General features: G+C 41.5%; 1 protein-coding gene across 1 annotated transcript; it reads left to right on the forward strand.

Annotated features, from left to right (window-relative positions):
* Positions 1-1,994: 1,994 nt before the first annotated feature.
* LOC124862354 (U3 small nucleolar RNA-associated protein 18 homolog) lies at positions 1,995-9,965 on the forward strand. Its single transcript, XM_047356218.1, has 13 exons — positions 1,995-2,363; positions 3,387-3,532; positions 3,612-3,707; positions 3,812-3,879; positions 3,952-4,049; positions 4,182-4,307; positions 4,376-4,550; positions 4,634-4,734; positions 6,625-6,715; positions 6,789-6,912; positions 7,052-7,226; positions 7,303-7,445; positions 9,733-9,965. The coding sequence occupies exons 1-13, from the start codon at positions 2,145-2,147 to the stop codon at positions 9,755-9,757; spliced, it is 1,587 nt and encodes a 528-aa protein (XP_047212174.1). The 5' UTR covers positions 1,995-2,144; the 3' UTR covers positions 9,758-9,965.
* The last annotated feature ends 14,979 nt before the right edge of the window (positions 9,966-24,944 follow it).

A 24,944-nucleotide genomic window follows, 5' to 3' on the forward strand; every position in this document is an offset into this window, starting at 1 on the left:
TCCACCTGTGTCCTCCCTCTTTGATCCTGTTGAAAACCTCTGCTGTAGAAACCTGGAAGATGAGCCAGATTAGTGACTGTCGGACCTTCTGGCTCAGAAGAGCTGCAGATGCTTTCATCTTCTAATTAATCATTTATGTCTTTAATTTGTCTGCATATAGAATTTTAAACCTGTTATTTAGACACGATTTAAATTGAATAATTACTGTCACGCACGCAGCGTTTTTATTTCGCCTTTAAAACGATTAAGCTGAGCCTCATCAGTAAAAGCTCTTCGGTTTCTCATCAGTTCAGATATGTAGAATATTTTGTTCTAATTTGTTCACATAATAAAAGATCAATGAAGACTGCATGGATGTTTTTAAAAACATTTGCATTTGGTGACTTAAAATAATTTAAATCCTTAGTTAAATAAACCATAAATTCTCTGATTTAACTTCAGAGTTTTTCCCATTTTGTTCCATTTCAGCCACAAATTTAATTGTATTTAAGATTTTCTGTGACGGAACAACCCGCACTTCTGCATTCATGGGTTTCAGCCTTTCCTTACAAATAAAAATCTGACATGCATTTGGATTCAGTGCCAGCTGGAGACCTACCAGGACATGGACATCCACCTAAACAAGCAGGGCAGCCAAGAAGCCCATGGTAACTGGAGGAGATGCAGCAATCAATGGCTCAGGTGGGTTAATCTGTTGACTGAGCCGCACACTGAACACACCATCCTCTCTGAAATGTGGTGGTGGCAGCATCATGCTGTGGGGATGCCTTTCTTCAGTAGGGGAAGGGAAGTTGGTCAGAGTTGATGGGATTAGTGGACTTTTCTCCTCAGATTGACATGCTGTTACTGTATATATTTATAATGATTGTTTGGGAATAATTAATCGTTTTCCTTCAACATCCTGTTGATTTCTGAACCCCAAATCTTTGATGTGGTTTAATCCGGCCATGTTCTACACGTTCTTCCTGACATGGATGTTCTCTGCATACAGAATGTTCTCCTGTCCGGTCCAGGTTTAATCATGTTAGTGCAATTAAAGACTTTAATGGAGGTAAATCCAGAACTATCCTGAAGAGAAAACCCGATGGAGGCTACAGAAGACCTGGGACTAAGGTGAAGGTCCACCTTCAAGAAGGACAACCACCCTGAACATAAAACCAGAGATGCAATGGATGGTTTAGATCAAAGCAGGTTCGTGGGTTAGAATGGCCTAGTTAAAATTCAAATCGAAATCCAAATGAGACTCTGTGGGCAGTCTTGAAAACTGATGTTCTCAGATGTTCTCCATCCATCTGACTGAACTTGAGGTGTTTTACAAAGAATTCAGTCTGTAGATGTTCAAAGCTGGTAGAAACTAACCCCAAAAGATCTTCATCCAGAGATGGTTCTACAGAGTTCTGGCTCGGGGGTTGAGTATGAATGCACACCACAAAGCCATGTCTCAGTTTTCCTGCACCTCATAATTCTGATCTACTGTGTTGGTCTGTGACAGAAGCGTCCAATAAAATATCAGAATCAGCTTTATTGCCAAGTTCGTACATACAAACAAGGAATTTGACTCCGGTACACTTTGCTCTTTTGTTCTGTTTTTGCATTACAGAATATACATATTTACAATGTACACATATCTAATAGAAAAGGTGCATTTGCAACATCTGTATATGGAGGACCGATCCTGACAAAATTAAAAATAAAAGCAGAAATATATATATTTTGTTTTTCCTTTTCCTTACACATGCGTTTTTCATCAAGAACATTTCTTGATTTTTAATTTTGTTCTCTATTAAATGTTCAACAGAGAAACAGCCTGGGGGAAGAAACTGTCTTTGTGGCGGCTGGTTTTAGTGAACAGTAGACGTTTTTGATCGGGATGTGACGAAATGCGACGAGGGGTGTAAATACTTCTGCCAAAGAACGTTGTAGTTCTCGATTTGATCGCTTGGTGGCAGCGTTTTATTTCCCACCTTCTTTTAGAGGTTGTCTCCGGAAACACGTGATTAACGTGAAGAGGAAAAACAGTTCCAGCACATGTGTTGGAAATACCTGCTACAGGCAGAGAATAAGCTGGAAACCAGCGTGTTTCTCCTGCGGGGTTAAAATCCGCTGGTTTCTGTAGGGACTTTGGTGCAGCCTGCGGAGGAGACATGGACGACACGAACGTTATCAAGCTGCCGGTGGCCGACCACAAGAAAACGGCTACGAAGAGAAACAGACCTCCGAGGTTAGACTCGGAGGAAGAGGAGCAATTGCGACAGCAGAACCGGAAGAGGGTGGCGGTTCTGGGAGAAGAGGACGACTCTGTAAAGCGGCTGGAGACGCTGGTGTTCGGGGCAGAGGAGGAGCTGCTGGAGAGGCTGGTGGAGGTGATGCTAGCGCCAGACTTCATTCAGAAATCAGATCTTTTAGAAATGTCGCTCTTTTCCTGAGTAAACAGAAACGGTGGCGGTCATGTTCCTTATTCAGAAATCAGATTATGATACTGAGAGAGATTCTGGTTCTGTTTAAACCACAACCAGTCTTTATTGGACCAGAAACTGTTGGCATTGTTCTCACCAGTTTACATTCAGAAATCCTTTGTTTTTTAGATGCTCACCGGTTTGAGAATTAAAACGGTATTTTACAGCAATTTGTACGTTATTAATAATTTCATTCATTTTGGGAAAATTCGTCTGACTTTTTAAACTCGAAAAAAGAATTTCTTTAACTTGTTGAGAGCCATCTTCAGGTAACATTCCCGTCATTGGAAAAGCTGGAAGTTCAGTTTCCTCCGACAGAGAAGTTATTTTCTTTCTCTGTCTGCAAAATTTCTCAAAAAGTTCTGAATGAATTTGGGTGAAATTTTCACACAAGGTGCATATTAGGACAAGAAACATATGGTTAGATTTAGGTGGAGATCCACCATCTGGATCCAGGATTTGTTTGAAGGATTGTTGATCGTTGCCAGGTCGTAGTGCAATAACTAGGAGTTCCCACAAGGTTCCTCACCCTGTCAGCAGCTCACATGCAGAGGCCAGAAGTCATCCAGAGTAGATCTTGGTGTAGAAGAAAGCTGGCCCTACTGCCTTGGTGGAGGTCTGCGCCTCTATGAAGCTTTTCTAGTTTAATTTACATTCAGTCTCAGAGTTTAAAATCAGAGCTTTACAGCGAAATATTTATCATTTTATTCATTTCAGTTACTGAGGGAACATTCGTCTCACAGCTTCCGCTGTTTGAGGTCCTTTTATTGATTCTTTTTGTACATTTAGGACCAGTTACTGTAATTTTCCATCTTCAGATGTATGTAATAAGATATGTCTTAGGTGATGTTTAGTCTCTATTTCGCATTTTCTGCACACTAAAGTTGATTGTGTTTTTTAGCTATAAAAGTCTGTTTCCTGTTGTTACAGGAGGATGTTGAGGAGCAGAACAGAGGACTGCTGCTGGAGGATGGGGATGAAGACGCTGATGACTCTGAGGAGGAGGAAGGGCCTCGTCAGCAGCTGCAGTCCAGGAAAGCTGCCTGGCTGGACGAAGATGATGAGCTGGAGGAAGAGTTAGTCCCACTGATTAAACATTGTCTTCCAGTTTTTCTGTATAAAGAGTTCAACAGTGTTTGACTCTGTCTGTGTCAGGGTGGACATGAGGCACCGTTACCGTAGAAACCTGATGAAAGGAGAAGCAGAGTCCGTCATGTCCAAACAGAAACTGCAGCAGAGGATGAAGGAGCAGTGAGTCTACCTGCCGGCACCCTGAACACACCTGTTCGATCTGACAAATATGATTCTAACTTTTTAAGTGTTTGCAAAGAAAAATGAAAGCTGACTGGTTTCAGGTTTCAGAAGTCAATGGGAGGAACTCCATCATGGGCTCAGACTAACGTTCATAAGAAGAAGAAGAAAGGTAAATCCAAATAAGACTCTTATAATATTTCTTTAGGTTTCTGGTTCTCAGACTGTCTGTGTGTTCCTGCAGCTCATGATGAGGAGGAGGATGAAGATGAGGACGACCTGCTAAGGCGGACGGGAAACTTTGTGGCGTCTTCAGAAAGTCTTCCCAGCGGCATCCTAAAGGTCAGTGAGTCTGAATGATCATGGATTTATGGAGGTTCTCTCGTTGAAGGCAGATCCGGATCTCGGTGCTGAGTTGATCGTTGCTGCAGAAATGAACACCTGAAGTTAACGAGCTGGTTGTTTGTCCCTCAGATGAAGAAGTGTCTTCACGCTAACAGCGCCCGTCCCTCAGAGGACAAACTGACCACAGTGCAGTTCCACCCCTCGGCTCAGGTCGTCATGACGGCAGGGATCGACCAGTCTGTTTCCCTCTTCCAGGTACAGGCCACCTCCAGCAGCTGAGATGTTAGAGGTGAGCATGTGAATTTAACCCGGTTCCTCTGCAGGTCGACGGTAAGACCAATCCAAAAATCCAGAGCATCCACCTAGAGCGGTTCCCGGTCCACAAGGCCCAGTTTAGCCAGGACGGAGAGACTGTGATTGCCACCAGTCTAAGGAACAAGATGTTCTACCTGTATGACATGATGGAGGGCCGAGTGGTTCCGGTCCAATCCGTCAGGGGTCAGTGTCTCTTCCAACATCCCCCAAACATCTGACACTGTGGCCGCCCTTTCACAATAAAAGCTTTTCCTTGTTGTGCTTAGGCCTGAATGAAGCCAGAGTGAAGGAGTTCTCTGTATGTCCTGATGGGGGCGCTCTTCTGCTGACGGGGACCAACGGATACCTGCACCTTCTAACACTGAAGGTCAGTCTTCTTCTGCTGTTTCTTTTTCACGGTACGATGTTTAAGTCATCTGGTAAAATTCTATGTGAATCTTTGTTGCAGTTCAGACTCCTGGGTCCGGTTCTGACCCGTGCAAAAATACATCAGTGTGCAGCTTGATCAGTACGGGAGGCCTCAAGGGCCATAATCCACTAAAAAACGTGTTTAAAAATATATTTATATAAGCGATCAGTTAAAAAATTATACATTTTCTGTATGTTAGAAACTGAATTAAACTTTCGTTATGACTCACCTATAGACTCTAACATCTGATTGGCTCAGCTGCTCACCAATCACCTTGTCTGACAGATCCAATAAACACAGGTGTATTGATAATCCCAGCCCAGTTTGGACCTCCATATTTCTGCCATCCGTCCCATCAGAACCATCAATAAAGTTTAATCGGGTCACAGAAGGTTGGACTTTACCTGACTCTGAGCCGGGCTTTATTCACTCAGGGGTTTCTTCTTATTGCTGTGGTGGAAAGCTCCTGGTTTCTGTGGTTTCTTCACATCAGCCACTAGACTGCTCTCTACTGCCTCATTCCATTCAGTGGCCAGTCACTGTAACTGCAAGTAAAGTTTCCTCTGAATCCAAGATGGCTGCCAAAATGCCACAGTTGTAATATCCTGTCAGTCCTTCTAGAAGACTCCTACAGATAAAACAAATATGGTACTGCACAGTAACATCTAAGTAATGCTTTAATTCGTTCAGTTTTTATAATGCATCATTTAAATAAGTAGTCATTAGGAATTAACCATGTGTCCAATGAAGTGGAGAACCATGCACAAGTTTGTTGATGATTCCAGTCAAACAGTTGTTAAATCTTTCCTTGTAACCCAGTGGATTTTTGCTATATCTTTCAGCGTTTTTATGCAGATTATGCATCACTTTTAATTTTGTCATATTTTGTAGACTGTGGTTGCAGCACAGAGAGAAGGGAAAGATATAGGATAGTCCTGCATATTCCTTCAGACTCCAGCCATGACGAGTTGCTGCCAGAGAATAGCAGCGGAGGATGATGCTGAAAGAAGGGTCCGCTTCATGGGGGAGCTATGAGAGATGTGCACATGGTACCAGATCACATTCAGACCCGCCAAAATGTCCAAGTCAATTACTCTGATAAAGACTTGTCTCATTTTCTTGGAGACTGAAAAGTAAATGTTGAGGAAGAGATCCAGTAGATTTCTTTAGGCAAGAAGAAGGAATGTTCGTCTTTTTCAGAGACCAACATGGTTGTGGGATACATTCGTTGTCCTAGAACACGGATGTCATGGTTCTAGTGGTTCTGGTTCTAGGGTTGGCCTTAATCTCATGGTATCTGCATACGTCATGTCTGTGAATACGTAGACTAGCGGGTCTGATCTCATTGATCAGAACTTGTTACTGCCAATCCGGCACCCATAGAGAAATATGGACCCAAAGAGTTGTTCTTCTAAGTGGAGACATTAGAAACCTGGAGTTATCAAATATAAACGGGTCACAGCGGTGAGCTGTTCACGGCTTTACCATACATGAGTAAACAACCTTCTAAATTAGGCTATGTTGAGTGTTCAGGAGCATGTAGACATCAGCAGAGGTCACACCTGTAGCCCTGACCCCTAAAAAGTACATTTTCTAAAGAAAATATCTAATATTTGTTTGAGGAAACCATTTTTGACTTTCATAATTCCTGCATCAGAGGGGTTACATGAATCCATCATTAAGTCTCTTCCAACCTCTTACCAGCATCTAGCAGAAGATGGTGATGATCGGTAGATCTTTGGGCTGCAGATAGGTGCTGAAATGCTGATATGAGCCTCAATAATATGTCAGAATTTTTCCTTAATCCTGATCTGCAGTTTTTCTTGGATTTCTGCCTCCTCTGTTCAGACCAATGAGGTCGTCTGCAGCATGAAGATTAACGGCGATGTCAGCGGCGTCGCCTTTTCTCGCGATGGCAGCAAAGTCTTTGTAAACTCAGGTGAGTCTGCGGCACTCTGTGATGTCATCCCCAGTTTTTGTGAGTCATGTGACTCACCTGTATGTGTTTGCAGAGGAAGGTGAGGTGTACGTGTGGGACATGCGCAGCAGTCGATGCCTCCACAGGTTTACAGATGATGGCTGCGTGAAGGGGACATCCATCGCTGCCTCGCTGAATGGCCGTTACCTGGCCTGCGGGTAAACTACGCCAGCTTACCTTTCCTGCTTTCTGATTGGCTCAGAGTAGATTGTTATATAAAAGCCCACATCTTACCAAACTTCACGTGTTCACCTCATTAGGTCACATGATTCTGCCGACCTTTCTCTCTTGTTTCAGTTCTCAGGCAGGCGTGGTCAACATCTACTCCCAGGAGGCGTGTCTGAATTCATCCAATCCGAAGCCTCTTAGAGCAGTGATGAACTTGCTCACCTCAGCCACATCTCTGAGGTTCAACCCAACCTCTGAGATCCTTGCCATCGCCTCGCGGGTGGAAGACGAGGCCGTGCGGCTGGTGAGCTGCTGCTGACGGTTACCGTGGAGATGACCATGAGGCTGATTGATGCTAATCCTCACCTGTCTCTGCTCAGGTCCACCTGTCCAGCCTCACCGTGTTCTCCAACTTCCCCGTTGCTAAGAGGAAGGTTGCTTATCGAGCCAGCTGCCTGGACTTCTCCCCACACAGCGGCTTCTTCTCACTGGCCAACAACAAAGGCCACGCCCCTTTGTTCAGGTGAGACAGCCAATCGTTTCTTCTGATTTACACACAGTGAAGCTGTATACATGCACGGCTGCACCAGCACCCTCTAAAGGCTGCAGATCTTTCGACAACTGCAGAGTAATTTGCTGATCAGAATAAATGTGTTTCCCGTTCTGCTGTGTTCAGGCTTGTTTAAAAAAGTGGGAAAGAATAACACTTAAGATTGATTTAATAGGAACAGGTAATGTTATAATTATCAATGATCTGTTCAAGTTGGTGTGGATCTACAGGGACATCTAGAACAATTTAAATATGAAAAAGTTCAATATTCTTTTCCCTTCTTTCAGAAAGTGAAACTCAGATATTCTATAGATTTATTCCACATGACACGGGTCATCTGCATTTTTGGTTCTGGTGTGTCTCATCATCTTCCTCTTGACAATAGATCACCTATGGAGTTCTGTTCAGGTCAGTTTATTGGCCAATTAAACTCCGTGACACCATAGTCATTGAACCCGCTTTTGGTACTTTTGGCAGAGTGGGCCGGTACCAAGTCCCGCTGGAAAATAAAATCAGCATCTCCATAAAGTTTGTCAGCAGTAGGAAGCATGACGTGCTCTAAAATGTCCTGGTAGATGCTTGCGTTGACTCTGAACTCTGAAAACCCAGTGGACCAGAACCAGTAGATGACATGGCACCCTAGATCATCTCTGACTGTGGAACTTCACACTGGACTTCAAGCAACATCGATTCTGATCCTCTCCACTCCTTCTTCAGACTCTGGGACCTTGATGTCCAGATGAAATGCAAACTTTGCTTTTATCTGAAAAGAGGACATTGGGCAACAGTCTGGTTCTGGGTCTCCTCATCCCAGGTTAGAAACTTGTAGCCCATGTGTAGGATCCATCTGTGTGTAGTGGTTCTGGATGCACTAACTCCAGCCTCAGTCCACTCCTTGTGAATCATTTCCAACTTCTTGATTGGATTTTGCTTGACCGTCATTTCAAGGCTGCAGTTCTCCCTGTAGCCAGAGCACCTTTTCCTAACACATGTTTTCCTTCCACTCAACCTTCTGTTAATGTACTTGGATACATCACACTTTAAACAGCTTCCCTAGCACCTGACCTTTTGTGGCATCCACTATGTGGATGAAGGTGTCCATAAATCTTCTGGACAGCTGTCCAATCAGCAGTCTTCTCCATGATTGTCTCCTACTGACCCAGACTGAGAGACCATCTAGAAGCTCAGGAAACCTTTGTAGGTTTATGGAGTTAATTATCTGATTAGGGTGCTGACACCATGAGTTTCCAATTTTGAGCTTTTTCCCAATATTAAAATTTTGTGAGAAACTGAAATTTGGGTTTTCATTAAGGCTTGAAATATTTCACTCTATGTGGAAAAGATCTACATAATATGAGTTTAATTTGGTGAAATTAGGGACAACAATATTGAACTTTTTCATTATATTGTTTTAAGATGTATAACAAAGAAAAAAGTGGCACCAGAACAGAACCTTGGGGTACCCCACATATTAGTCTGACATGTTGGAGTTAATATGGACACTGGGGCTTCAGCTTGAAAGGTAAGATCTAAAACATCCCAGAGATCTCCAACAAACTACTAAGTTCTGTTAATTAGGATGGTGGACTGATGGTGTTAAAGGCTCCTGAAAAGATGAAAATGGTCAATTTTCCAGAGTCTGCAGCAATCATGATGTCACTAAACACTGTAAGCAAAGCAGCTTCTGTTGATGAATTTTACAGGAGTTTGTTTTGTTCCACTGCAGAACAACACAAGTTCCTACATGGTCAACTTTATGATCACAAACAGCTCCAGGCTCTCAATGTTCTGGCTGCCGACTCCCTGCCCAAGCTATCTGCTTTAGCTGTGATTAAAAACTGTCTTGTTTTTCTGAACCATATGTTGTTCATCCCCCTAAATTCAAGATTCCAGTAGTTTTTATAATCCTGAGGTAAAAGTGTTTCCAACACCCAGACTGGGTTTGGTGGTTTAGGAGAAAATGTTCCTCTTCACTGGTTTATTTCCACTGAGCTCCCTCATGTTTCCCACACAGATGGTCTTTTGTAGCAAGAGTTCTCCCTGTGTTCTTCTTCTGTCTTGTCTTTATTATAAAACAATATTTTTCTCCATTTACAGCCATAGAGTGACTGTCCTCAAGACAGTAGCATTACTGGTGCTTTGAGGTGTTTAGTCTCCTTGAATCTGAAGTACTCTGGGGTTTGATCAGAGTTAGAAAACACTTAAACTGGGTCAATGGGGTTTTATGCCGCTGTGTGACTGACATGTTGTTTATGTTCAGGTTGCTGCATTATAAAGACTTCTGAAAAAATCAGAGTCAGAAACAGGACCTGTGGGAATTCTTGCAGAACGTCTGGATGAACCATCAGAAGGAGCAGAACTGGACTCAATGACCCCTCAACATCTGAAATCTGTTCAGAGTTTGGATCAGTTGAACCAACAAGAGACAGAAGTCTTGTGATTAGGTTTTATGTTTGTATGATGTGACTTTATAAAAGGCTTTATGACAACCAAGTTGATCTGGGTTTTTGTTGTTTTTTCCCAATCGAGAACCAAGAAATCTGTCATCCCTTTCCTGCTGTTTAAATGTAAGTAATTTAATTATAATCATAGTTTCTATCCAATATGGTAAATGGCCTGTACATGTATAGCCCATTCTACTTCTAGAGATTCTAGGAACCACCAGTAAACCTGCAGTCTGAGAACAAAGTGCTCTGTTAGGAACATATGGACCAATCAGATCTCTGATGTATGATGGAGCTAGATCATTAAGGGCTTTATATGTGAGGAGGAGAATTTTAAATTCTATTCTGGATTTAACAGGGAGCCAATGAAGGGAAGCTAAAATAGGAGAAATATGATCTCTCTTTTTAATTTTCATCAGAACTCTTGCTGCAGCATTTTGAATCAGCTGAAGGCTTTTAACTGCATTTTGTGGACATCCTGATAGTAAAGAATTACAATAGTCCAGCCTTGAAGTAACAAATGCATGGACTAGTTTTTCAGCGTCACTCCTGGACAGGATATTTCTAATTTTAGCAATGTTCTGGAGGTGAAAGAAGGAAATCCTAGAAACCTGTTTAATATAGGATTTAAATGACATGTCCTAGTCAAAGTTAACACCAAGGTATTTTTACTTTATTATCGGAGGTCAATTTAATGCCATCCAGGTTAAGTGATTGACTAAGCAGTTTCTTTTTTAAAGACTCCGGTCCAAAGACGACAACTTCTGTCTTGTCTGAATTTAGAAGCAGAACATTTAACGTCATCCAAGTTTTTATATCTTCAAGACATGCTTGTAGTCTATCTAACTGGTTGGGTTCATCAGGATTTATGGATAATTAAAGCTGAGTATCATCAGCGTAACAATGAAAAGTTATCCCATGCTGCCTGATAATTTGACCTATTGGAAGCATATATATAGTAAAGAGAATTGGCCCAAGTACTGAACCCTGTGGTACTCCACAATTAACCCTGGAGTTTAAAGATGATTTATCATTTACATGAACAAACTGGAATCTGTCAGACAGATAAGATTTAAACCAGCCTAGCGCTGTTCCCCTGATCCCTACAGCATATTCCAGCCTTTCTAAGAGAATATTATGGTTGACTGGATCAAATGCAGCACTGAGATCTAACAGAACCAGAACAGACACAAGTCCATTATCTGAGACCATAAGAATATCATTAGTGACTTTCAGCAGAGCTGTTTCAGTGCTATGATGAGCTCTGAAACCTGACTGAAACTCTTCAAACAGGTCATTGCTGTATAAATGTTCACACATTTGATTAGCAACTATTTTCTCAAGAATTTTAGATAAGAATGGAAGATTGGATATAGGTCTGTAATTTATTAAATCATCTCGATCAAGCGAAGGTTTCTTAAGTAAAGGTTTAATTACAGCTAACTTAAAAGCCTGTGGTTCTGATCCATTTACTAAAGATAGATTAATCATATCTAAAATGGGGCTGGTAATCAGAGGGAACACTTCCTTAAATAATTTGGTTGGGATTGGGTCTAACATACAAGTTGAAGGTTTAGATGAAGCTAATATTTCTGATAACTCAGGAAGCTCCACAGGATCAAAACAGTCCAAACACAGATCAGGTTCTGCAGTTATTTCCAATGTTGTCTCACTTGCTGAGGATGAAGTAATCATCTTCAGGAGTATGTCAAAGATTTTAATTTTAATATAATCAATTTTATTTAAGAAGAATCCCATAAAGTCATGGATGCTAAGAGCTAAGGGAATGGATGGCTCAACAGAGCTATGACTCTGTGTAAGTTTAGCAACTGTACTAAAGAGAAACCTAGGATTATTCTTGTTCTCTTCTATTAATGATGAGAAATAAGATGTTCTAGCTTGGTGAAGTGTCTTTTTATACAACAGTAGGCTATTTTTCCAGATTAAGTAGGAATCCTCTAGGTGTGTAGAGCGACATTTTCTCTCCAATTTTCTAACATTGTGCTTTAAATGGACTGGACATATATAGCGCCTGTCCAGTCATACTGACCATTCATTAGTGCAGAGGCATTTTTATGGTCTCAACACATTGGGGGCTTTAGCCCAAATCCAAAATCTTTAGATTTCAATAAGACAATTTATAGGTAATTTAAAGTTAAAATAATATAGGACATATTGTACCAGTTCTCTGTCTCGGCTGGTTTTAGACTGAATGTAAATGATTGTGAATCAAATAAAAAAGGTTTGCAATAATTTAACTTTTTATTTCTTTTAGAAACTGAATGAAGGACAAGGAGAAATATATACAGGTCCTTCTCAAAATATTAGCATATTGTGATAAAGTTCATTATTTTCCATAATGTAATGATGAAAATGTAACATTCATATATTTTAGATTCATTGCACACTAACTGAAATATTTCAGGTCTTTTATTGTCTTAATACGGATGATTTTGGCATACAGCTCATGAAAACCCAAAATTCCTATCTCACAAAATTAGCATATCATTAAAAGGGTCTCTAAACGAGCTATGAACCTAATCATCTGAATCAACGAGTTAACTCTAAATACCTGCAAAAGATTCCTGAGGCCTTTAAAACTCCCAGCCTGGTTCATCACTCAAAACCCCAATCATGGGTAAGACTGCCGACCTGACTGCTGTCCAGAAGGCCACTATTGACATCCTCAAGCAAGAGGGTAAGACACAGAAAGACATTTCTGAACGAATAGGCTGTTCTCAGAGTGCTGTATCAAGGCACCTCAGTGGGAAGTCTGTGGGAAGGAAAAAGTGTGGCAGAAAACGCTGCACAACGAGAAGAGGTGACCGGACCCTGAGGAAGATTGTGGAGAAGGGCCGATTCCAGACCTTGGGGGACCTGCGGAAGCAGTGGACTGAGTCTGGAGTAGAAACATCCAGAGCCACCGTGCACAGGCGTGTGCAGGAAATGGGCTACAGGTGCCGCATTCCCCAGGTCAAGCCACTTTTGAACCAGAAACAGCGGCAGAAGCGCCTGACCTGGGCTACAGAGAAGCAGCACTGGACTGTTGCTCAGTGGTCCAAAGTACTTTTTTCGGATGAAAGCAAATTCTGCATGTCATTCGGAAATCAAGGTGCCAGAGTCTGGAGGAAGACTGGGGAGAAGGAAATGCCAAAATGCCAGAAGTCCAGTGTCAAGTACCCACAGTCAGTGATGGTCTGGGGTGCCGTGTCAGCTGCTGGTGTTGGTCCACTGTGTTTTATCAAGGGCAGGGTCAATGCAGCTAGCTATCAGGAGATTTTGGAGCACTTCATGCTTCCATCTGCTTAAAAGCTTTATGGAGATGAAGATTTCATTTTTCAGCACGACCTAGCACCTGCTCACAGTGCCAAAACCACTGGTAAATGGTTTACTGACCATGGTATCACTGTGCTCAATTGGCCTGCCAACTCTCCTGACCTGAACCCCATAGAGAATCTGTGGGATATTGTGAAGAGAACGTTGAGAGACTCAAGACCCAACACTCTGGATGAGCTAAAGGCCGCTATCGAAGCATCCTGGGCCTCCATAAGACCTCAGCAGTGCCACAGGCTGATTGCCTCCATGCCACGCCGCATTGAAGCAGTCATTTCTGCAAAAGGATTCCCGACCAAGTATTGAGTGCATAACTGTACATGATTATTTGAAGGTTGACGTTTTTTGTATTAAAAACACTTTTCTTTTATTGGTCGGATGAAATATGCTAATTTTGTGAGATAGGAATTTTGGGTTTTCATGAGCTGTATGCCAAAATCATCCGTATTAAGACAATAAAAGACCTGAAATATTTCAGTTAGTGTGCAATGAATCTAAAATATATGAATGTTAAATTTTCATCATGACATTATGGAAAATAATTAACTTTATCACAATATGCTAATATTTTGAGAAGGACCTGTACACGGCCGGGCTGCTATAGCCAAACCTTTGGTCACTCATGCCAATGCCAAACGTTGGTTTCAATGGTGCAAGGAGCACAAATCTTGGGCTGTGGACAATGTGAAACATGTATTGTTCTCTGATGAGTCCACCTTTACTGTTTTCCCCACATCCTGGAGAGTTACGGTGTGGAGAAGCTCCAAAGAAGCGTACCACCCAGACTGTTGCATGCCCAGAGTGAAGCATGGGGGTGGATCAGTGATGGTTTGGGCTGCCATATCATGGCATTCCCTTGATCTAAATCTAAATATTATTGAGCCACTTTGGGGTGTTTTGGAGGAGCGAGTCAGGAAACGTTTTCCTCCACCAGTATCACGTAGTGATCTGACCACTATCCTGCAAGAAGAATGGCTTAAAATCCCTCTGACCACTGTGCAGGACTTGTATATGTCATTCCCAAGATGAATTGATGCTGTATTGGCTGTAAAAGGAGGCCCTACACCATACTAATAAATTATTGTGGTCTAAAACCAGGTGTTTCACTTTCATTGTCCAACCCCTGTAGAACTGGACTATAAGACTGGCTGCAGCAATGAGATCAATGTGATGATCTGAAGGACTTTTTAATGTGTTCAGATACGTTAGGAATAAATGCTTTTATTTTGACGTAAAGGACCAGATATTTTCACATTATGAAGCAAATCCAGCTAGAAGCTCACAGAGAAGGTTGCTACTGTTTTCTATCACAGCGACATCATTTAACTTCACCTGTAGCTCAGGTGAAAGTCCCTCATCATGACCCTGAAGATGCTCATTAGAGTGAACCTCCACCTCATGTCTTGCTGGGTGAATCAGTGATTAGCTGTAACCCATCCTGAGTCAGCATTCAGGTTTTACCGCTATCTTCTCCTGGGTTATACCGCTCTGCTTCCACCTGTTCCTGAACACACCCACCAGCCTCCCTCTCTCCAGTTGGCTCCATGGTTCCTCTGAAATGATCTCTGTTCGAGCCGCTCAGTGTAACTTTTCAGGTAATGAAGGAGGCAGGTCGACCTGGAGTAAACGGCTGTTCTGGACTTCTCCAGAATGGCTGTGCGCGTAGTTTTTTGTCTTCTCCATTTAACTCATTGTCAGGTTAGGTGGGGCGGAAAGTGATTATATGGAACACAGTTGAAAAAGTCTGATTGTTTTTAAATAAAAATGTGAAGTCCAATATCATTTTGTGGCTGCATCTTTTTAATACTTCTAAATTTCTTCTATCAAGAAGTTCAGAAAACATCCGGGGCTTCAGCCCCAGAAGCCCAGGTCTAACTACGCGCCTGCACTAGAGCCACTTTAACCCAGGCACACTCACTAACACATGCAAATACACACACCAATACACAAATTAGTAGGCAATTTGAGGTTAAGTGCCTTGCCCAGGGGCACATTAACATGTGGCAGGAGGAAGCTGGAATCAAACCCACAACTTTCAGATTGCAAGACAAATACTCTGAATACTCTTCCTACTGAGCCACAGTCGCCTTTAAAGTAGGCAGCTCTGAATTAAGCCAGGAAGACATCTTCATACGAATAATTATCTTCTTTTTCAAGGAACAAGAGAATCAATTCATGAAGGGGAAGAAACTAAATTATTGTCCTCCACTGTGTTTCTCTGTGATAATGAGGAAATTAAAAGTGGAACAGATTATTTAAAGGTTGTTACAGCATCGCCTGATAATGATTTACTATAATTAAATTTTCTTTCAGGTGTGGATTACTAGGTTAAATTAAATGGTAAATGGACTGAACCTATATAGCACCTTTCCAGTCATACTGACCACGCAAAGCGCTTTACTCTAGAGGCACATTCACACAGACGCACTCACTAACGCTCACACATTCATACACTGATACACAGATCAGTATGAATTATAAAATCCCCCACTATAATAACCTTATCTATATTTAACACTAAATCAGATAAAAGGTCTGAAAACTGATCTAAAAATTGAGAGTAAGGACCTGGTGGACGGTACAAAACAACAAACAGAAGAGGTTTTAGTGCTTTGTAATTTGGATGAGGAAAACTAAGGATTAAATATTCAAAAGAGTTGTAGCTATTGATTGGTCTGGGACTAATCAATAAATCGGACTGAAAGATGGTTGCTACTCCTCCTCTGTCGTAGTAGTCATTTTCTGCTGTACAAAGCGTTCCCAGGCCAGCCGAGAGACATAGTCCCTCCAGCGTGTCCTGGGCCTCCTCCCGGTGGGACGTGCCTGGAACACCTCCCGAGGAAGGCGTCCAGGAGGCATCCTGGACCAGGAGGTAAAGATGCCCAAACCACCTCAACTGGCTCCTCTCGATGTGGAGGAGCAGCGGCTCTACTCCGAGCCCCTCCCGGATGGCCGACCCTTAATAACGGGGCCAATTTATATATGTTATTTTTGTTTACAAATTATGTTTGTCATAGTTTTCATCAACGGACCTTTATTTCACTATAAAAAATTAATAACTAAATATAAATTACATGATGACGATAAAAACAATGATGAAATGAACTGACACTTTTGTCAATGAATATAAACGAGATGAAAATATTGACAGACACAACATCCAATCAGAACTGATCTTGTTTTGTGGAAGGTAGGAATAAGTTAGGCAAAGAGCCCGTCGTAAGTATTCAAGCGCATGTGGAGAGGCAGGACAATCAGAGCTTAGCTTATCTTATTTTAGCTTAGTTTAGCTTAGTTTAGCTTAGCTTAGCTTAGCTTAGCTTAGCTTAGTTTAGTTTAGCTTAATCTTAGTTTAGTTTAGCTTAGCTTAGCTTAGTTTAGCTTAGCTTATTTTAGCTTAGCTTAGCTTAGTTTAGCTTAGCTTAGTTTAGCTTAGCTTAGCTTAGCTTAGTTTAGCTTAGCTTAGTTTAGCTTAGCTTATCTTAGTTTAGCTTAGTTTAGCTTAGCTTAGTTTAGCTTAGCTTAGCTTAGTTTAGCTTAGCTTAGTTTAGCTTAGCTTATCTTATCTTAGCTTAGCTTATCTTATTTTAGCTTAGCTTAGCTTAGTTTAGCTTAGCTTAGCTTAGCTTAGTTTAGCTTAGCTTAGCTTAGCTTAGCTTAGTTTAGTTTAGCTTAGCTTAATCTTAGTTTAGTTTAGCTTAGTTTAGCTTAGTTTAGCTTAGCTTAGTTTAGCTTAGCTTAGTTTAGCTTATCTTATCTAAAATACAGCTAATCTTAAACAACATCTGCAGACAAGTCACTATTTGCTGTTCGCTGTGAAAATAAGCGCCGCAGTTCATCGATGTTTCCAGGTTGTGGGAGCCGGTGCACCCAGAAACGAACCCACAGCAGGGCAGCATTCCTGACATTTGCAGTCTTTTAAGTCAGTCACATTATCTAAGTTATTATTCTGTTTGGGGTTTTTTATCTGTTTTTTTGTTGGATCTTTTTTGGATTTTTTTTTATTTTGTTTTGTTTTTGCTCTTTTTTATTTTTTTGGGAATGATTTGGCTTTTTTCCTTTTTAATTTTTGTTTGTTTGTTTTTTTCTTTCTTTTTAAAAAAAAGTTTTTTGAGGTTCTGTGTGATTTATTTATTTTTGGTTTCTATGTGTATTTTAGATTTTCAGGTATCAGAGCTTTAAAAGGTTTGAGTGTACGGTATTAATAAGCCAAAATAATGTGTGAATTAAAAGGTTAAGCAATACATCGTTACAAATAATCTGATTTAGTACATACTCAGTGACAGTCATCATGCCACTGATCAAAAGACACTTAATAATAAACATTATAAAATAACTGTGGCAGAGGATCCTTAGTACTTCTAACAAAACATTCACCAGCCTAACAAAATACTTCCTAAATGTTTCTCTGATTTTTGCTTGAGCTGCGTTGACAAAACCTAAAGTTCTGGTTCTGGTTGTCTGAAATGCAGCCACAGTTGTTTGGTGTAAAAATGCTGACATTCTTCTGCAAGTTCTTCCAATAGTAGATCCAGCATATATGAAAAGTCTCCCTGGCCATGTCAAGATCTGATCAGTGAAATGTCTGTTCTGGGGTTCTGTTTTGACTGGACCTTTTGACCTTTGTTGGTTATTGTTTCCAGCACTTTGAGGCTGGTCTGGGCAAAGGGCAATAAACACAAGGGTAGCAAGAGACTTGTTCACCAGCTTCTTTTGTTCCAGATTAGATTTGTTTATCACAGTCGGCCTGTAAATTTGCGGTTGAAGCTCATCCCTCTGGTTTCTAGTCTCTGCTGCAGTTTGTTGGTCCTCCAGTTGTCCAGAATTTCCACCTAATTCAGAAGAAGATGAACTTACCTCCTCTGCATTTGTTTGAGATTTGTAGGTAAGAGCTGGCTTTTTTGTTTGAACCAGATTTGAGAGAGCACTTAATATCCTTCTGACTGTGTTGAAACCAGATGCTAGCCTTGTATGAAACAGATACATAACATGCCCTGTTTTTGTCATGATACCGTGAAAGGCAGCTTCCACATATCTGTAGAACATGCAGGTCTGTCTCTTGATCCAGCCGCAAGGTTCAAAAAGTGAAACGCAGGAAGAACCTGTCTGAGGAGCTTGAGTGCTCCAGTGCTTGGCTTTTTTATGACTTTGAAAGACAACATTTTGTTCCCAGCGGGTGGGAGAACCTTCTTTTTGATTTTGAGTTTCGGAGGTTTGAGAAGTGTTGGTAGCTTCAAAATTTAAAGTCCTACTGGTCGTCGTTGATGGATGATCTTGTTGCATACTGAGAGGACAGGGCATTTCTTTTAAGGTGAAGCAATCATGTTGAACTAGAGCATTCTCGAGGTCTCTGACCGTTTCCTCCTGCTTGGCTGCTGGTAACTCGACCTGGGAAGTTTTCACTTCAGTTTGTTTCAGAGGTGTTCCGCTTTCAACTCCAGTGTTTCTTGTTCTCCATATGACCTGGCCTCCAATTGGGCCTCCTGGGCCAAAGCTAGTACATTTCTCCAATAAGCCCATTCTGCTTGTTGTAGGGCAGTTATCCGACTTTGTTTTACCAAACATAAATCCAGTCTTATCCCCAACGTTTCCTCTTTTCTGTCTGTCCTGTCCTCTCATCAATTCTTCTGGATTAAAATTCCTGAATATCTGAAGTAAATCAGCCTTTGCTTGTTGTAGATCAGCCTGCTGCGTATCAGGAAATACATGGTGACCACCTCCACATCTGGTACAGTTCTGCTGGAACACGTCCCTCCTGCAGGCATTGACCGGGGCGCTGGAGTTCAGTGTGGGATTAAATAATCCCACCCCACGTCCAATAAAGCTTAAGGAGTACATGTTCTCAGATCTTTGGTTTAAATTCAAGTGAACAGTCTTTGCTAGAACAAAGACTTGATCTCTGAAATAAAACGAACAAACGTTTCTTGCTATCTACTGAGAAGGAATAAACTCATATAGTTTTATCTTCACATAAAGGGTGACACTTCAAAGGAGAGGTGATGTCACAGCCTTCAAAGGAGGGATGACGTCACAGAGTGAAAGATCTAGCTGACGTCATCGCCTGTTGCGTAGGTGTAGGTACAGGTACAGAAGGCAGCTGACGTTGCCTAGCAACGGTTGATAGTGTGGAAATTCCTAAGGCGAATCACGTGACAGGTTCAAGATCGAACGTGCGCTACCGCAGTGTCACGTGAGGTGACGCGGACTGTGAGCACACCTGTAGCTTCCTGCTCATCCTAGCAGCCCAGTATGACGGATTCTAAGATATTTTCCTTTCAAAATAAAAGCGCATTAATACACACCTGTCAGCTCCAGCAAGCCGCCAACACTCCTGCTGTTGTAGGGGTGTTCACACTGATGGTGATCAGTTCATCAATTGATCAGAAACTCCTGGATCCATGCTTCCCTCACTGATGTCCATGAGATTCCAACCTGCTTAAAGCTGTAAAGAATGTAGCTGAAATGGTGGAGGAGGAACTCGGTGGCAAATATGGGTCATATATCGGAACCGTTTAGGAACAAAGAGAGGCCCTGGACTGGACATCTACTGTAGATAAAATCATTGATCTTAATGGTCTGATTAATAGTCTGCATTTATTACATATGTATTTATTTTTTATATCTTAAATATTTTCTACAATCTTGTTGTTGTTGAGTGTGAAAGCTGTAAATAAGGATTTTAAGAAATTGATCCAATATTTACAGTTATGTTTTGTCTGTGGCTGCTCATCAGACAGATTTTGATCTGAGTTTGTATTAGGTTATGTTTTTGTGCAAACATATGAACAGTTGCATTTAAATTTATCCACCCCCTCTGCAAATAAGGTTTCTTGGCATAATTCTAAATTGTTCTGGTGTTGTCCATAATGAAATTACATTAGAACAGTTTCACTAGTTTGATAAAAGTAACAAAAAAAGGATTTTCTCCAAATTCCAAACTGAATCCCACTTTTAAGGACTGCTGGAGTTATCAGAGCAAAACTTTCAGTTCAGACCTTTATTGTCCCTCAGGGGCCAATCTGGTTTACAGGAGGAGTCAAAGAACCTTAAAAACACAATGAACAAGACAACATCGAATATAAAGCAGGCAACCTTACCAATGTAGCAATAAAAGTTTGACACTGAGTTTGTTGGTATTGAATTAATTTTTCAGAAGCATTTAAATGTTCAGAAATGGGCCAAAGAACTAAGATCCACATTTAAACTGCGTCATGTATCAGTCAGCCCAGGGTCTGGAGCTCTTGTAGGAGATGAAGGTAAAGCAACATCAAGATGTTTGCTAAGATGTTTTTTTTTTACCTCAGTCTGCCATATTTAAATGTAAATGTTAATATTTGATGCCCTGATAAATAAAGAGCTAAAATAAAATAAGAAAAGGTTAGACTCATCACTTGTTCATGTCTTTAGTTTATTTTGTACTAACCTTCTTCGCCGGGTCGTCAGCCTGTCGGGTTCAACCAGCCTCAGAGCACAGAGCACATATCTGCTGTGCTTGTATGTTTCATGCAAGTCCACATGTGTATGCTAGTTGTTTTGTTTGTGAGGGAGTATGCCTCCGGTTGTCCACCAGAACTCTGTGCCGAACCGGGTTGACTAGAGGTCGCTTATGCGTTACATTTTTCTTTGTGGTGTAGATTATTTGTGTTCTGGTTCTGCTCGTTCTGTTTTCCTTCTGTGTTTGTCATGTTCTATCAATTCCTGCTCAGGTGTCTCCTTCAGCTGTTCTGCGTTCCCCTGATTAGACTCACCTGGTTTCCGTGTTCCTCAGCACTCCTCAGTATTTCAGCTCCCTGCTTCTCACTGTTCTGTGCTGGAGTCTCCTGTTGCTCTCATCCTGGTTCTGTGTCCTGTTCTCCTCACTATACCCATCGTGTCTGCATGTGGTTCCTGCTCAACCACCTTACATGACATGAACTGGCTAAGCCAACTTTATTCATAAAGCACTTTAAACAGCAGGCACTGACCAACAAGCTGAACAAAGAAAGTTATTAAAACTGGTTGCGTCTGGATGGACTTGCTGGGGTTGTGGCCTAAAGCACCGCTTCCAAATATCAAGTCGCTGTGCTGCTAGTAACATGAAACTGCAACATTTGCCTGAAGAAGTTAATATGTTGGGTTTTATGAGGAAGTTCTTGTTCCAGCCATGGCAATAATGAGGACAAGGACTTTCCTGTAATTCGTTGCCACAGGAAAAACCACCAGACTTGCCGACGCCATGTTTGGTGGAGTATGCACTTGGCCTGAAGATGTTATGGTTTGTGAGATATAGGACCCCAGAATGCAGACGAGCAGGCAGCGTGATGGTAAGTGAAAAAAAGGTTTAGTAACAAAAACTCACTCACAGCAGGAGGCAGGAACAAAACAAATGGGCAGGCAAGACAGGCATGGCATGATAAAAAAAACAAGACTTGAGCATGAAAAATGTTTCCGCAAAGAACAACAGAACAGGAGTGTATATATGGAAAGTAAACCAGGTGGAGCTAGGAGACAGATTAGTTTGGGCAGGTGAACCGAATAAACTTAATTGACAGACAGAACAAAACGTGGCTGCGGCAAAAACAGAGACTCTTGAACACAAACTAACAGAAACTAGAAAAAACATGAAGCAAAAGCATAACCAGATCCGAAAACCAAACTTGACAAAACATGAACAAGACGACAAAACTAAAGCATGACCAGGAAAATAAAAAGAAACATGATTCAAAATCTAAGAAGAAGAAGAAGAATAATAAACAAAAGAACGAGTCAAAACCTCAACTGTGAAAAACATAAGAAAAAACCAGAAACCAAAAACCAAACAACCCCAAATCATAACAGAAGAAGAAAATCACCAGTAGACGGAAATGCCAACCCAGTTAGAAGTTTCCTTATCGGTTCCTTCTCTCGTTCTGGTATATACCAAGACTTAGATATTTTGGCTCCAACATTATTTTTGAACGCTTGTCAGCAGACTTTAAAGCACAAAACCTCACAGGAGGATTTCTTTTTCATTTTATTTAGAAAGCTTTTAGAAAGCTGATGTTTCCTTTCTCTCAGCCTTCAAGCATGCTTTGTGATTTGTAAATAGTAAAATTTGATTTTTGTTTGACCCGCTCCGGCCATGTCTTAACATTAACATTAAGACATGGATTACTTTTCACACAAGAAGAAGACCCACCCATGACATTTGGACTAAACAGCATCACCTTGGTCTTATTTGTTGTTGAAATTAAAAAATGTAAAGCTATCCAAGCTTTTAATTGTTCAAGACATTCATTTAAACCTCACATCCAGTATTCATCTTCCTGTTCTATTTCATCCTTACTGACCACCAGAGGCTGATCTTCAAGCACTAAGTGATCATTATTGGGCAGTTCGAGTCTTAATGGCAACAAAGTCACCTGTGACATACTGGTGACCCACTGGTGACTCTCTGAGTGCATGTGTAACACTGGTGTGCACCACTACTTTTCTTGTTGCTTGCTGCTAGTCGCGGTCGAGGTAGGAAAAATTCACTGGCCGTCCGTTAACTCTTACATGACTCCTCACCTCTCATCGACTCTTTTAATTTGACACCCCAAAGGACAATCCTCAGTCAGAGATCAGTTGTAAGTTTCCACAAGTTTATTAAAACCAGTCTGAATTCAGAGAGGAAACATCACACTTACACTGGTACCTGGAAACGTCTGTGTGTTGTCTCACTGGGGGCTGCATTCCATTCCGTTTTATACCCCACTGTGGATGTCTCCCCAGCAACAGCATCAAAGAAACAGACATACATTTCATCATTTAATTAAAGAATTGTTTTGCACACATCTTCTAGAAGTTTCTGGGTGGAATAGTTATCAGAAGTTTCAGTCTCTGAAGAGGAGTGGCACACTGCCCCACAAACATTCCTGGCTCCTCGTGGTACAGACAGAAAACACCTGCAACCCTTAACCTTTAATAATGCACACTCATTATGTTATGATACTAGAAGCTAATGTTAAGGTTTTTTCTAACTATCAAAAGCATAACTAAAACTCCTAATTAAAATCAACCTATAAGCAGCAGAGTCCCAAATATATCTTAGTCTTAGCTACTAATGATAATGCGTTTTTATTTCCATCGCCTTGTGACAGGTTCTGGAAGCTGGTGAGTCTCGCCCTCCAGGGAAACTGGTGCAAACTGCTTTCAGTTTCCGTCAGATTGGTTGTGAAGAGCTGTTAAGCTTTATTTCTACTTACGCTGAGTCTTGCGGCCTCGCCTGTACCGAGGTTACTGTGCCCCGGAGTCCCCAGTAACGTTTTCTGCTCGGCTCGACTCCTTTCATTGTTTTTGTTGGTTGTTCTGAGTGTTCATATTAGTTGCAAAAAAGTCTGTGTGGTGGGTCTTGTTTGGCCCCTCTCCAACCTGAGGACGGACATGACTTGTGTCCCTCCTGCCTTGGAGTGGAGCATCTCAGGGAGGCGATCTCAGAGACCGCATGTTCCAGCTGTAGCAATGTGCCCTGGGCGGTGAGGCTGACTCGGTTGGCTGCATTGGAGCAGCCTACTGAATGGACAGTCATAGCACAGCAGAGTCCATTGGCACCAGGGAAGGCAGCATGCCTGAAGCATATGGGAAGAAACTTGTGCCATCAGAAACTGAATTTGAATTGCTCAGACTGAATCTGTATTTGTGTAATTTGAAATTAAATGCATTGGTTTGAAAATGAATTTCACTAAACTGAAACTGAATACAACGGTTTAAAACTGAATTAGTTTGCTTTGAAAATTGCTTTGCTTTGTATTGAAAATTCAGTTTGATTACTTTCATTTCAGGTCTGAAATTCAATTTCAGTTTTTTTGTGTCACACCTTCGGTTCCTGAAGCCACAGATTAATCAAATACAGATTTGCTGATTCATGGATGTCATTCACTATCGCTGTGTCTAAATTAAGGTCTGAATTCTTTTGAAGGACGCATTTGTAGGCTGATAAGGTCCTGGATGAATGCTGTCCAATCTCCAAGGTTCCAACAAATGGATCCTTCTTATCCCCAGATATGAAGGATGGGTCCGGTCAGTGTTGCCAGGTGAGAAATGTAGGATTATCGTACTAGAGACATAAAATTATCGTATTTCGAGGGTAAAATTATCGTACACTCGTCATAACCAAAATAACAAGTCTGTTGATGTGTTGAATAGCGTCTAACAGGAACTCGCAGCTTTGTGGCGTCAGAACGGAATGGATTTATCAACAGCTGCAGCCCCACAGTACCGGGCGATGCTTCTTCTTCTTTTCTTTCCCTCAATCATGGGCGGGCGCAGTGGACTATTCAGCCAATCGTGGCCGTTGTTCTGAGGCCAACGCATCACGTCACTCGTAGGTCACATTTAGAAAACCCCGATTGGCTGGAATGTCCAGCATTTGTTTCCGAATCCGGATACAGATGCCATCAAGGTTCACAAAAAAAACCTCCGACAGACTTTGGCGATTGGCTGATGACGACTGATTACAACGAAACATTCACGGAATGGTCAAATTATCGTACATTTGGCCTTTTTTTTAGGAATAATGATCGTACATCGTACAGAGAGCAAAATTATCGTACAAATATGATAATTATCGTACACCTGGCAACACTGGGTCCGGTGTATCCTCCATGTCCCACCCTATCCCATGATTCATTGCGAGTCAAAGTAGATTGTTCAAACGGAAGTAGCAAAGGTCGGAGGACAGAAAAGCTGTGAATAA

The sequence above is a fragment of the Girardinichthys multiradiatus genome, chromosome X (assembly GCF_021462225.1).
Source record: "Girardinichthys multiradiatus isolate DD_20200921_A chromosome X, DD_fGirMul_XY1, whole genome shotgun sequence".
Taxonomy (NCBI): domain Eukaryota; kingdom Metazoa; phylum Chordata; class Actinopteri; order Cyprinodontiformes; family Goodeidae; genus Girardinichthys; species Girardinichthys multiradiatus.

Bases quoted from the DNA above. Each gene is read 5' to 3' on its own strand.
- LOC124862354 (XM_047356218.1), top strand. From the start codon at position 2,145: ATGGACGACACGAACGTTATCAAGCTGCCGGTGGCCGACCACAAGAAA. The intron at 3,708-3,811 runs GTGAGTCTACCT...GACTGGTTTCAG, and splicing joins CAGCAGAGGATGAAGGAGCA to GTTTCAGAAGTCAATGGGAG. The intron at 6,913-7,051 runs GTAAACTACGCC...CTCTTGTTTCAG, and splicing joins GGCCGTTACCTGGCCTGCGG to TTCTCAGGCAGGCGTGGTCA.